Source organism: Antedon mediterranea, chromosome 2 (assembly GCF_964355755.1).
Source record: "Antedon mediterranea chromosome 2, ecAntMedi1.1, whole genome shotgun sequence".
Lineage (NCBI taxonomy): Eukaryota > Metazoa > Echinodermata > Crinoidea > Comatulida > Antedonidae > Antedon > Antedon mediterranea.
The window spans coordinates 3,411,015-3,423,669 of record NC_092671.1 but is presented as its reverse complement, the minus strand read 5'-3'; the positions used below and the strand labels follow the sequence as shown (position 1 = coordinate 3,423,669).

At 36.0% G+C, this 12,655-nt stretch overlaps 3 protein-coding genes across 3 annotated transcripts; 1 reads left to right on the top strand and 2 right to left on the bottom strand.

Moving 5' to 3' along the window:
- The first annotated feature begins 266 nt into the window (after positions 1-266).
- LOC140040088 (uncharacterized) lies at positions 267-2,582 on the top strand. Its single transcript, XM_072085764.1, has 6 exons — positions 267-336; positions 791-1,018; positions 1,167-1,274; positions 1,607-1,688; positions 1,958-1,979; positions 2,199-2,582. Exons 2-6 carry the CDS (start codon positions 792-794, stop codon positions 2,381-2,383), a joined length of 624 nt encoding a protein of 207 aa, XP_071941865.1. The 5' UTR covers positions 267-336; position 791; the 3' UTR covers positions 2,384-2,582.
- Positions 2,583-2,644: 62 nt separating this feature from the next.
- LOC140040091 (histone H4) lies at positions 2,645-3,338 on the bottom strand. The gene is made up of 2 exons (XM_072085766.1): positions 3,159-3,338; positions 2,645-3,023 (listed from the first exon to the last, which is right to left on the bottom strand). The coding sequence occupies exons 1-2, from the start codon at positions 3,336-3,338 to the stop codon at positions 2,892-2,894; spliced, it is 312 nt and encodes a 103-aa protein (XP_071941867.1). The 3' UTR covers positions 2,645-2,891.
- A 1,293-nt stretch (positions 3,339-4,631) lies between these two features.
- Positions 4,632-12,008, bottom strand: LOC140040087 (43 kDa receptor-associated protein of the synapse-like). The gene is made up of 6 exons (XM_072085763.1): positions 11,274-12,008; positions 6,610-6,708; positions 5,701-5,823; positions 5,280-5,333; positions 4,981-5,180; positions 4,632-4,764 (listed from the first exon to the last, which is right to left on the bottom strand). Exons 1-6 carry the CDS (start codon positions 11,967-11,969, stop codon positions 4,677-4,679), a joined length of 1,260 nt encoding a protein of 419 aa, XP_071941864.1. The 5' UTR covers positions 11,970-12,008; the 3' UTR covers positions 4,632-4,676.
- Between the last annotated feature and the right edge of the window lie 647 nt (positions 12,009-12,655).

The following is a 12,655-nucleotide window of genomic DNA, read 5'->3' as shown; positions in this document are numbered from 1 at the left end:
CTATCATCGACAGTGTTAGAGGGTCATCTCATTCACACCTCAAGTAGCTAGCTGTTGTTACTAAGTAAACATCGTATAGGCCTAAATAAATGTACAGTTATTCTCAACACCATATAGTCGATATTTGCATAGGAGTTTATTCAAACACAGACATGCCTTACTGGGTTACAGAGTCTTGGCAACCCAACTAGAATAAGATATAAATAACATTTTAAAAGTGGTCGTTAATGCATTAGCATTTTGTGAACGTTTACGGAGAGTTTTCAAGAAATTCAGCAGTACCTATTAAGTCTCCGGTAAGAATTCTCACTTTGAAGAGCTTTCAGAAAGTTTAACGTAAGTTATTTTACGTTTGTAAGGTCTACCTTTAATCTTAACAGCATTGGTGCCATTAACCCACCCTGAAACTTAATTTCCATTATAGAACGCAAACAAGGCAGACGTATCGTAGCGCAAATGCAACGACGATGTGATTGGCGGCATATACTTCTCCGGATAGTCAATTACATTGAAATCTTCTTAGATTCAATTAAAGTTGGTGTGGAGTAAAGGCCAACTCAGATTGGCAGACAGCGTCGTACGACGACGTAAAAACTACGACCGACGCTATCTCAAGACGACTCGTCTCGTCGTGATTCAACTCGTCGTACGACGCTGTCTGAGTTGGAATTTAACAAGAACATTTTTTTGTATCCAGTCAATTAGAACTACAACGGTCGTTATATCATCATTGTTGTCATCTATTATCATCTATCATCACAATTCAATTATCATTCTCTTTATTCGTCAGGATGGAAGAAGACAAATCATTCAGCATTTCTCCTCAAAGTACCCAGATTGGCTCAACAAGTTCTACGTCATCGACTGATGAAAAACGTCACGCGACTCAGATTTTTCTGGACTTGGAAAAGGAACCAAAAACGAACAGTATAACCGAATCGATACGAGAACAGCTCACAGAACAGGAGATACGAGATCTACGATTTGTATTTAACACATTCACAACTAAAGAGCGAAGGTAATATACAGACATTATTATGTAGGCCAGGGTGATGATGATAATAATGATAAGATGACATGATGATGACATGATGATGACATGATGACGACATGATGAAAAAACTTACGATATTAAATTTAATTTACGATTTTATTTTGCTATTCAGGCTCATCGAAGCAAACGATCTGTACCGAGCTATGCGTGTACTAGGTTTCAAAATCAAAAAGAGGACAATCGAGAACGCATTGATCGATATGGGAGCTCAAGAAACGAGGTAATATAATACCGTACCGATTTAAATCATCACCCTAATGCAGTTTAACCCTTTATTATGCGGACACCCCTTGTGACTCGAACTAACACTATAACAGCCAACCTCTAGTAAGGGTATCCTCTTAATAGAGGTTCTACGAATAATCAATATCTAATAGACCAACATGCATAAAATTGCAAATTGCATGCACGAGGAAAAAATATCTATACAGAACAATTGATTGTGTAAAATACCTACATCTGCCTATTTGCATACTTTCGTCTGAGGAAAACGTACACCATCTTTATATAAAACGTTCTCATTATACATTCTACCTTCTTTTACAATTGTAGATGTATAGGATTTGAACAGTTTTTGGAGCTAGTTGTACATTACCAAGGTGAAAGCAGAGATATATACGATGAGATAATGCAGGTAACAATAGTTTCATCTCCGATTCATACAAATCTTTCTCTCTCGTTTATCCTTGTATTTACAGATAACTATTTCGTGCTAATATCTATGTTTAGTAATATAACAAGTATAGATATAAGCAGTCAATTACACATAGTATACGTATAATACCTGCAGACGAACTAAATGATCACGAGAAGTTAAGCACAACAAAAAATCTATAACAATGCATACATAACATAAATACAATTAATAAATACAATAACGAAATATTTTACTTTTGTTTTCAGGGTTTTAAGTTAATGGACACTGGTAAGTACTGTACATTATACTTTACCGATATCCAATTGTTGTGTTATATTATTTCATTGCCGCATTTCAAAAGAATGGCACAATACATTTTTTGCTTTTATTTTCTAAGGTAAATCGTCATTTATGTAAGCATTGTACTATTACAGCGTTTCTTTATAAATGAAACAAAATTTCAATTTCATACTATTAGAATCGTAATGATTAATTATTTTTCTTCAGAAAAACGTGGATTTCTTACACACGACGACATTAAAAGAGCCTGTGATGACTGCGGACTTAAGTTAAACGACAAGGCCATTAAGGAGATGTTACAAGAAGCAGACCAGACGGGAAGTTCAACGGTCACAGCTCAGGAATTTATGGACATAATGGTGCAAACACAGTCTTTCCAAAGTTTAATATAGAATAGCAACATCAAGCTCCTACATCCGCGAAGGCCTGGGTTCGATCCCAGAGGGCTTCAGCTCCGCAACCTGAAGTCTAGGCCTATACCATTGAGCAACAGGACTACAGTTGACACAACCTATCGTATTAGATATGTGTGGCATGGAATAAAAAAAAAACATCGTTGTACTGTGTACAATGACGACATAAATAGAGAAACGACGGGGAAAATAATTTGATAACCATTGTATATAAACATAAAAATCAAAATAACAAAACCAAAAAGTTATAGAGAATTTATTATTTAATTAAGTAAATAAAACAACAGAAAGTAAATATATACACGATTTAACTATCCAGTTCCGTTAACATTGTTGAACCAAGTTCGTGCGTGACAAGATAGCAAGAACTAAACTGGGCTATTTCATCATTAATTTATTATTGTAAGTAAAATACAAAAAGAAATTTTGTGAGCGAATCTGTACAATTGATTTATATATTATTCAGTTCATTATTAGCACGACACTCCTATCCGCCAAAACCGTATAGCGTTCTTCCTTGACGCTTCAGAGCGTATACCACATCCATGGCGGTGACTGTTTTACGTTTTGCGTGTTCGGTGTACGTAACTGCATCACGGATAACGTTCTCCAGAAATACCTGTAATAGACAAAATGTACGATTTGATTAGTTTTCGCTTTAGTTTTATTAATGATACAATAATCTAGTCCCACCTATTATCCCTATATCACCGGATGTTAACTGGGCTTCGTGGAGCCTACCGGTATTGCTTACCTTCAGGACGCCTCTTGTTTCCTCGTATATCAGTCCAGAGATTCGTTTCACACCTCCCCTGCGGGCTAAGCGACGAATAGCTGGCTTGGTTATACCTTGGATATTGTCACGCAGTACTTTACGATGCCGTTTGGCACCTCCCTTTCCAAGCCCTTTGCCTCCTTTACCACGTCCCGACATGACTACTGTATGGTACAAACTATCTTTGAAATGGTCTCTCTCGATTAGGCTTAATAACGACAAAATATATGTATCGTCGCCGAACCTTTCTCTTTTAAATGATGAAATATTTGTCACATTCGCTTTTGCGTTCGTTCGCGGTAATCAACCAATCAGAACACAGATAGAATCGTCTCAGCCAATGAAAAAAAATATGCATTGTGGAATAAATTAAAGAATGTACACCTGCAATATCGAATACGTAAATTAGTTTTATTCATTTATATACGAGTGATTTCTGGTAGAGTATCAGTTCATGTAATATCTATCAATTGAGTAAGTCATTGAATATTTTGTTGCAACACACAACGTATCCATTATAAACATGTCTGGAAGAGGTAGTAAAGGTGCAAAAACTGGTAAGGCCGTCAAGAATGTGAGCAAAAGCCAGAAAGCAGGCCTACAGTTCCCCGTTGGAAGAATCGCTAGGTATCTCAGGAAAGGTACCGTACATTTTGATTACCTTCATATAGTGTAGAACCTCACGGGAGACGCATTCGTGAAGTGTTCTTTTTATATGGTGTAGGCCTACTCTGAATATGGTATGGTCTTGGTATGGAAACGTGTACGGTATTTCCCCTCTTGGAAAGATGTGTATTTTTACTTTTTTTGTGTCGCCACTAGGTAAATTCAGTCAACGTATTGGGAGTGGTGCTGCTGTATACATGGCTGCCATATTGGAGTACTTGTCTGCCGAAATCTTGGAGTTGGCTGGTAATGCTGCACGTGATAACAAGAAAAGTCGTATTGTACCAAGACATATCCAGCTGGCTATACGTAACGATGAAGAGTTGAGTCGGCTTTTAGCCGACGTTACCATCGCTCAGGTAAATCTTGTTTCCCACTACGGAATAACGTAAACGCTAGCGAATTGACCAATGACAAGCTCGATAAATCGGTTGGCGTTAAATTGTGTCCTCTCTTGCGTCTCTAGTGGGAACGTAACATTGTAAATTTGACGTTGAAAAGCTAGACGTGAATTATTCACAAGCGTACCTTTTCTTTTTTTTCTCTAGGGTGGTGTGTTGCCAAATATTCAATCGGTCCTGCTGCCCAAGAAAACCGCAACGAAGCAGCGGATCGTAGAAAGCCAAGCTGTATAGAAATATAAACCGCAATAGTCTGCTGCAATAATTTAATAACAATATTTTAGGCTACCTTGATAAATTACATGACTTGTATATAATTTCGTTTGATGTATTTTTAAGTCTATTTTTATATTCTGAATAAAATTTATTTTGATACTGTAATACAATTTGTTTTTCTTGTTTCTCCAACTGCATGCATCGATAATGGCCATTATACGTATATTTGAGTACTTTTATGATGTGGCCGGAGACAATTTGGACACGGCTGGCTGTTCCGGATTACCTCCTTATGTACGCATCTAGTAAAAAAAAATTATAAAATAAATATTTTATAGATTGCGCCCTCTATATCGACACGCAAAAATGTTGTATTTGCTTTTAGGCTCAAAAACCGTCTCATCAAAATGTTGTAAACAAAATTTCACTAATTCACCGACGGTGTGCGTCGTAAATTTAAGACAAATGTCACATCACACTTATTTTGTAGACAAAGCTTTAGATACTGTTAGACTTACGCTGAATGGCAAACATGACTGCATACCAGCACTCTCAGTACATTGGGTTTATCCCCCATTACCAACTGACAGACCGCACATCGAAGCTCCATATCATCAATACATTTATCAAACTCGATTGCATGTTCGTGTGCTGACGTAGGGTCGTTTAGCCGTTGGTTCAACTCCATCAATATCCAATGACAACGTAGCATAAACATCTAATTTTTGTTTTAATAATAAATATGTTTAATAATATTTGTAACTTAAGCATACAAAAAACGTTTAAAAAATGCATAAATTGTGGATTAGAAGTATACCTTGTTGCCTGTTGCTCTTGATAGGTCTAGCACTCGGTGGAACATTTCAAAAGCCTAGAATTGCGAATAGATAAATACTAGTGTCACGTTCATTGTCCTTTTCAATATATATATATATTGTGAACGAAATAGGTTGACTTTGGAAATACTTAACAGTACATATAATTAAAATTGTAGTTGTAGTATAAATCCTCGTTTGTATTATACAGTACAGTATATAATACCTAATACCTATTCAGGGGACACACATAAGAGGACACCTAACGGAACGAGGGAAAATATATACACTACAGCAAACCCAGCCCTATTCACACACCCTCAGTAAGGGGACACTTGTTGGGGTCCCGAAAGCATCCCCAACCCTAAACTGTCAATATTATTGTATATAGACAGACCATACAGAATATCTTCGTCTACTCACCTCTCGAGTTTTCTTTGTCAGCAATAGTGCTTTTGCCATACCAGATATGATCTGAATCTGCGCATGTCTATCGTTAGCTTCAATAGCGAACCCAATAGCAGATTCGTACCGTGGATAACAAGCCTAATTAAGATACGAAATACTATTATAAAAATATTGATAGTGCAATGCATACGTCAGAACAATTAATGATGTCATAATTGTTGACGAATTTCTTCTACTTTGTGCAATAGTTAAATTGTGTTGTATAATAACATATATAGTTGTGGGAAATAACTGAAAAAGGGGGCAATGCTGTGGGTATCAGTGGCTGGATCTCAATGGAAACACAAAATAAAATAAGCAAAACGATAAAGTAAACTCGCCAGAAAGATTTTCAGAGGTTTCGGGCAAAACTAGCTCTTCATCAGTAGGTCTACTTTGTATTATTCAATTGTAAATTTTAAAACAGAAAGCCTACCATTAATAAACACATATTTAATACATGTACTATCCATTTTAATCAGAATTTTCGTAACATTTAATTACATAACATTAACTAATGTTATATATTGGGTAGAATAAGATGACCATACATTTTACAAGGTTGATGACACTCTACTGGATCCTTTTACTCGCGCTCATTAATTAGTTTACAAGAAATGACTTCTTATATTGATTTTCTGTCCATGTGAAGTGAATATAGAAAGTTCGTTTGATAAACAAAATATAGTATGTACGACGCCGAACTTAATCATTAGAGCATAACAAACATATGCGCATGCTCACAAATAAATCGGAAAATGTTTTCATTAATTACATAATGCTGATTGTTTTAACTCTTTCCTTGTAGACATGCGCATAGGATATCCACCACCGGGTCAAATGTCCTGGACTATTAAAAGATTAATTATGCCGTAAACATTTTACCTGGAAATCTCCTTTCGTTCTGTGGATATCGGCTAAAATACAAAGGCACCGTGATTGTACCATTCGTTCGTTGTGTTTAATGGACATCTTCAAAACCTCCTGAAAATATATAAATTTGAGTAAAACAATATTAATAAGGTGTTCTTAGATACGGTTGTCGCATGGACCTTAAAAAAACTGTCCCAGCACCACAACAGACCAAACTATATCATCTCGCCATTTCCACATTGGCGAAGTATACGTTAGATAGAATTATTGAATATAGTAGAACTCCTCTTTTGGGATGGACACCTCTATTGAAATCAAACTTAGAGGACCCTTTCTCCTGAAGGCATGGAACAAGGGCGACTATACTCAAACGAAGTTCTAAACAGTACAGGAAGATAATAATGATAAACGGCCAAACCTTTTTAAAAAGACAACCCTATTAAGAGGACACTTTGTTGGGTCCCGAAAGTGTCCCCATATTCTACATTTTTAACAAATAGAATTAAGGAACTATGACCTCCTCTTGTATTGATTTATGTTCGGCAATGTAAACATTGTATAGCAGGATCAATACGGGAAACGTATCAGATATCTATAGGTAATCATTTTGAATGGGAATCGTGATCTACAGCCACGTTACTAACTGATAAATGTATGTTGGTGTGTACAAGGTATGTTGACATTAAGGGCCTAGTCACCAACCTCATTTTGACGTCCACTAACTGCCAATTTCATCATTATCATTGAAACATATCATTAGTATCATCATCATCTTGGTCTTCATCATCATCTTCTTTGTCTTTTTATCATCATTATCATCATTATCATCACCTTTGTCTTCATCATCATCATCTTTGTCTTCATCATCATAAACATCATCATCATCATCATCATCATCGTTGTTGTCTTCATCATCATCATCTTTGTCTTTATCATCATAAACATCATCATCATCATCATCATCATCGTTGTTGTCTTCATCATCATCATCATCATCATCATCGTTGTTGTCTTCATCATCATCATCATCATCATCTTTGTCTTTATCATCATCGTTGTTGTCTTCATCATCATCATCATCTTTGTCTTCATCATCATCATCTTTGTCTTTATCATCATCATCACCATCTTTGTCTTCATCATCATCTTCTTTGTCTTTATCATCATCGTTGTTGTCTTCATCATCATCATCTTTGTCTTTATCATCATCATCATCATCTTTGTCTTCATCATCATCATCTTTGTCTTTATCATCATCATCACCATCTTTGTCTTCATCATCATCTTCTTTGTCTTTATCATCATCATCACCATCTTTGTCTTCATCATCATCATCTTTGTCTTTATCATCATCATCACCATCTTTGTCTTCATCATCATCATCTTTGTCTTCATCATCATCATCACCATCTTTGTCTTCTTCATCATCATCTTCTTTGTCTTCATCATCATCATCACCATCTTTGTCTTCTTCATCATCATCTTCTTTGTCTTTATCATCATCATCACCATCTTTGTCTTCATCATCATCTTCTTTGTCTTTATCATCATCATCACCATCTTTGTCTTCATCATCATCTTCTTTGTCTTTATCATCATCATCACCATCTTTGTCTTCATCATCATCTTCTTTGTCTTTATCATCATCATCACCATCTTTGTCTTCATCATCATCTTCTTTGTCTTTATCATCATCATCACCATCTTTGTCTTCATTATCATCTTCTTTGTCTTTTCATCATCATTATCATCTTTGTCTTCATCATCATCATCATCATCATCTTTGTTTTCATCATCATCATCTCTGTCTTCATCATCATCATCATCATCATCATCTTTATGTTCATCATCATCATCATCATCATAATCATCCATCCTCCTACAGAATGTAATAATAAATGCACACATTATCCTCTAAGATTAACTCCAGGCGTAGAGTTTTATTCTGCCATCCAAATATTACTAATACCTTACTGGCCCTCTGGTAATGCACATTTAACATGTATATGGCTATATTAAATCATGAATATGATTATATAAAATAAATGCGAATTTGAATAGATTATCATGATATCTTGATCGCAGAAACTCGGCGTATACGGAATTTACAAAAACGATAATATTTCATTACTGTATTAAAATCATGAATATGGCGTTTACATTCAATGTAAATCTAGGCATACCATTAGTTATTGTAATAAAATAAATGTATGCGTTATAGTAAACGCAAATTTAAACAGAATGATGATCATATGATATGTCGATCGCATAAACTCGGCGTATATGGAATTCGCTATTGCAAAAAAAACCCCGATAATCTAGATAGAGAAGTGTGAACCAGTTAATATTACAATAGCTATCAACAAAATAGAAGGTAACCACAAGGAGAACCAAGTTCATTTGTGTGGAGGCCTGGATAAACATAACACTAAAGGCAATTCAGTGATTGTTATATAGGCCTATTTTATATCGATATATCGAAATAAAGCAACCTCCTATCTTTATTACGCGTACCGTATACATTAAAATGTTATTAATTTAACCAGACAAATAATTATTAAAATATTTCTCTTATAAGATTATTTATAGGCAATATTCAATTAGGTTTTGAACAATACCAGCACAAAATATATATTTATGTGAGTCTTATAAATGCATCGACATGTGGTTTAAAATAATTGTAGGTTATGGTTTGTAAATAACGCACGAATTCTGTAAGGTTAGATTGAAACAAACCAATATAAAGGTTCGTACCAGAACGTAAAAAGCTCTCTCTACACTATCAAACTTTATTTGACAAAAAAAGATGTGCCCATATATGGACATGATGATGTTATATCACTACCACATTGGCACCAAACTTTTTTTGATAGTGCAGACAGAGCTTAACGCAGTGACGTATCGTTGCGTTGCGTCGATAAAGCTTGGTTCCCACTAGAACGTAACGCAAGGACGTAAACGCAATGACAAGCGAAGTTATAGACAGTTAGCAATCACAAGCGAATAAGCCATCGCTTGTGATTGGTCAATTCACTTGCGTTGCGTTACGTCCTTGTGTTGCGTCGCTAGTGAGAACCACGCTTTAGGTATTCATGCTACAAACGAATATACAGTATATTATATTTACTTGAAGATTGGAGAAAGCTAGGAAATGTCATCAAACTGACGGATAAATAAACTTAGCTGTCACGTAACCCTTCATAACATACGATACGTAAATTAAAAAGCAATACGCAGTCAAATTAATATATGGGACTAGTTTCTTGTAGTTTATCATGTATGCATTAAGATTAGATTATCACGGCTTACTACTTGAATTCATTAATACCGTTATGCCGATAAATTAAACAAAACATCTGATTTCATTCCAAAATATACTGTTGTAAATACAGCAATCAAAACACAGCAGAAAGGGGGAGAACACATTCGGGGACCCAACAAAGTGTGTCCCCTTAATATAGGTGTCCTCTGAATGGTCGGACTCGTAGTGTTAAAATACTGAGCCTCATTCGTTTCACGGGAAAGTTTCGCTTAAATAGGGGCTTCCCCTCTGTACGATCCATCCATATCAGGACAGCGTCAGTTATTATTACACCGCATTACTGTAAAGTAGGCCCTACAATATACATCCCGATATTCCTATATTCATGAACACCTCATATTTTGCCTCTAAGTACTAAATTATTATTATTATGTATTTTCAGTCGGCCGGCTCGTTATGGCGTCAATAAACACATAACTGATGTATATGCCGTTTATTACATATTTTATTTATCGTTAGTTGTCATGGCTCGTATGCTTTACCATTAGTGCTCAATTTGATATAAAATATTTATAGTAACGTGAAGTACTAAATAAGTAGGTGCCCAACGTTGTTTATAAACAGTAGATGCAATTATAGTATGACGGTTCGAGTTGTCGTAAAGCGGATAATCCGACGTGTGTGTTCATTGCCTTTGTAAAACGAATGTAGGCTATAGCTAGCTTTGTGGAATTTAAATACAGTAAACCTAGTAATATAAATATGGATATAAAAATATGATATTTTGTAATTGTGGTTGGATTTGACCTTTTATCAAACGCTGTATGTCATTATTATTTAGCTGTTTGCCTTTAGGCGGCAGGCATTCCTCTAGCACACCATAACACAGATCAATTCTCACACCGTTCGCAACTCATTAGAAGACTCACACAGATAATTTTTTGAAGGCCATTAGTTAATTTTATGATGACATTTATATTTTAAAATATTGTGTACACTTAGACATAAATTAAACACATAACCGACAGTGTGAGGCACTACGAAATATAATAACCGGTAAGATCACTGTTATTTGTACGCGCGCGTCGATTGGTCTACTCATCAATTTCAGTGCGTCCAACATATTGCACGCTGAATCATACGCGCTAAACGCGTTAACACTGCGGCACATCATCACTTTAAATACGCACGGTATATACGCGAACGCGCTTTATGATACCACCAGAGAAGAATTTCCGTGATCATGTCATCAATTTCATTTGATGAAATATGATGATATGATCATATGATGAATCGTACGCGCTTTTTATAGCTCTATGCTTTAACATTGTAGCGCATCATCACTTTACGCACGCATGATGCACACGCAAACGCGTCTAATCATACCAGAGTGTATATACCAGTCATACCATACCTCACAAGCATCCATTGCCTGGTTCAACCGCTTTAGCTTCCTATACGGCACGGCCAAGTCCAACAACGTCCACATTTGAATCTTGGGGCTCCATTTCTGTCCATATCGTCTGACTAACTCATGAGCCTGGATGTAATACCCTAACGATTGTTCGTAATCTTTCAGGCTAGCAAAAATATCTCCATACACACTAAAAACGTTACATTCTAATGTTTTTTCCTGAGAAGTCCGTGCAAGTTCTAAAGCTAGAGTAGCGTTGCTAATCGATGACTGAAAGTCGCCAAATCCTAGGTAAGAAGCGGCAAGACATAGATGGGTCTGCGACTTTATAAATAATTTCTCTTCTTTCTGAGATACAATTATGGCTAAACTGTGCCTAGCGTACGAAATCGCCTTATAATATTCGCAAAGACATTCGTTGCTTCGGGCTAAGTTTAAGTAAGCCTCTGCCTTCATTTCGGTAATGTCTTGTTTATCAGCAATGTCGAATTGTCGAATAGCACATTTCAACATTTCCCGGTAATTTCCATTTTCAAAATACGCGCACACAAGGTAACCGAGGACCGTGAATTGCCCATTGCTGCTACGTACTTTTGATAACACACTTTTCCATTTACCTATCGCGCCTTCGTAGTTTCCCGCTCTGTATTTTCTCAGTCCATCTTCAAGCTGGACCTTTGCAACACTTTGTCCCATCTTGTTCTTGTCCGATCACTGAGATTCTTCGTCTATACTGTAAATAGCACACTCGTAAAATATATATACATATTGTGGAATTGTCCATTTAAAAATTTAACTTTCCCCACGAGAGCAAACCATACTTATAGACTCATCATAAAAATACACAAACGCTTCCATGCGTAACGATATTGTCAGGCGACAGCTTGCAGCTAACCTCTGCTTCATTTGCGCTCGAATCTTTTATAATAAATAGAAATTGACTAATCTATGATTTTATTTTGATATGCTGAATTGCGTTACCGAACAATGAATAGGAAATCCGATCGCCAGGATTTTAGGAACCTTTTCTTTCCGCTCACGTTTTTGCGACAAATTTCGCCAGTTTCCACACTCCGAATGGAGCAAGCAGTCTCAACTTCGCTATAGTGATTGCTCATTGTGTTTGGTTGACAGAGTGCTTGTGGGTATGCCAACTAAACACATCAAATTACAGAGGACAACGTAATTAACACGGGAAGTACAGTATTAATAATTTATCGGAAAATTAATTGATGGGATGAAACCAAAGAGGGCAGAGGCAAAGTGCTTTGGTTTGCCTGTTAATAAATATTTACTGAAAATAGTTGTAACGAGTAAAATATAAATAAAAGCGAAATGATACAGTTGTAATTGGCCAGCTGTTTACCCTACTGTGACGTAAT

Bases quoted from the DNA above. Each gene is read 5' to 3' on its own strand.
- LOC140040088 (XM_072085764.1), top strand. From the start codon at position 792: ATGGAAGAAGACAAATCATTCAGCATTTCTCCTCAAAGTACCCAGATT. The intron at 1,019-1,166 runs GTAATATACAGA...TTTGCTATTCAG, and splicing joins TTCACAACTAAAGAGCGAAG to GCTCATCGAAGCAAACGATC. The intron at 1,980-2,198 runs GTAAGTACTGTA...ATTTTTCTTCAG, and splicing joins TTTTAAGTTAATGGACACTG to AAAAACGTGGATTTCTTACA.
- LOC140040091 (XM_072085766.1), bottom strand. From the start codon at position 3,338: ATGTCGGGACGTGGTAAAGGAGGCAAAGGGCTTGGAAAGGGAGGTGCC. The intron at 3,024-3,158 runs GTAAGCAATACC...TGTCTATTACAG, and splicing joins AAACAAGAGGCGTCCTGAAG to GTATTTCTGGAGAACGTTAT.
- LOC140040087 (XM_072085763.1), bottom strand. From the start codon at position 11,969: ATGGGACAAAGTGTTGCAAAGGTCCAGCTTGAAGATGGACTGAGAAAA. The intron at 5,824-6,609 runs GTAAAATGTTTA...TATCTTAATTAG, and splicing joins GAACGAAAGGAGATTTCCAG to GCTTGTTATCCACGGTACGA. The intron at 4,765-4,980 runs GTAAGTCTAACA...TTTTTTTACTAG, and splicing joins AGTCATGTTTGCCATTCAGC to ATGCGTACATAAGGAGGTAA.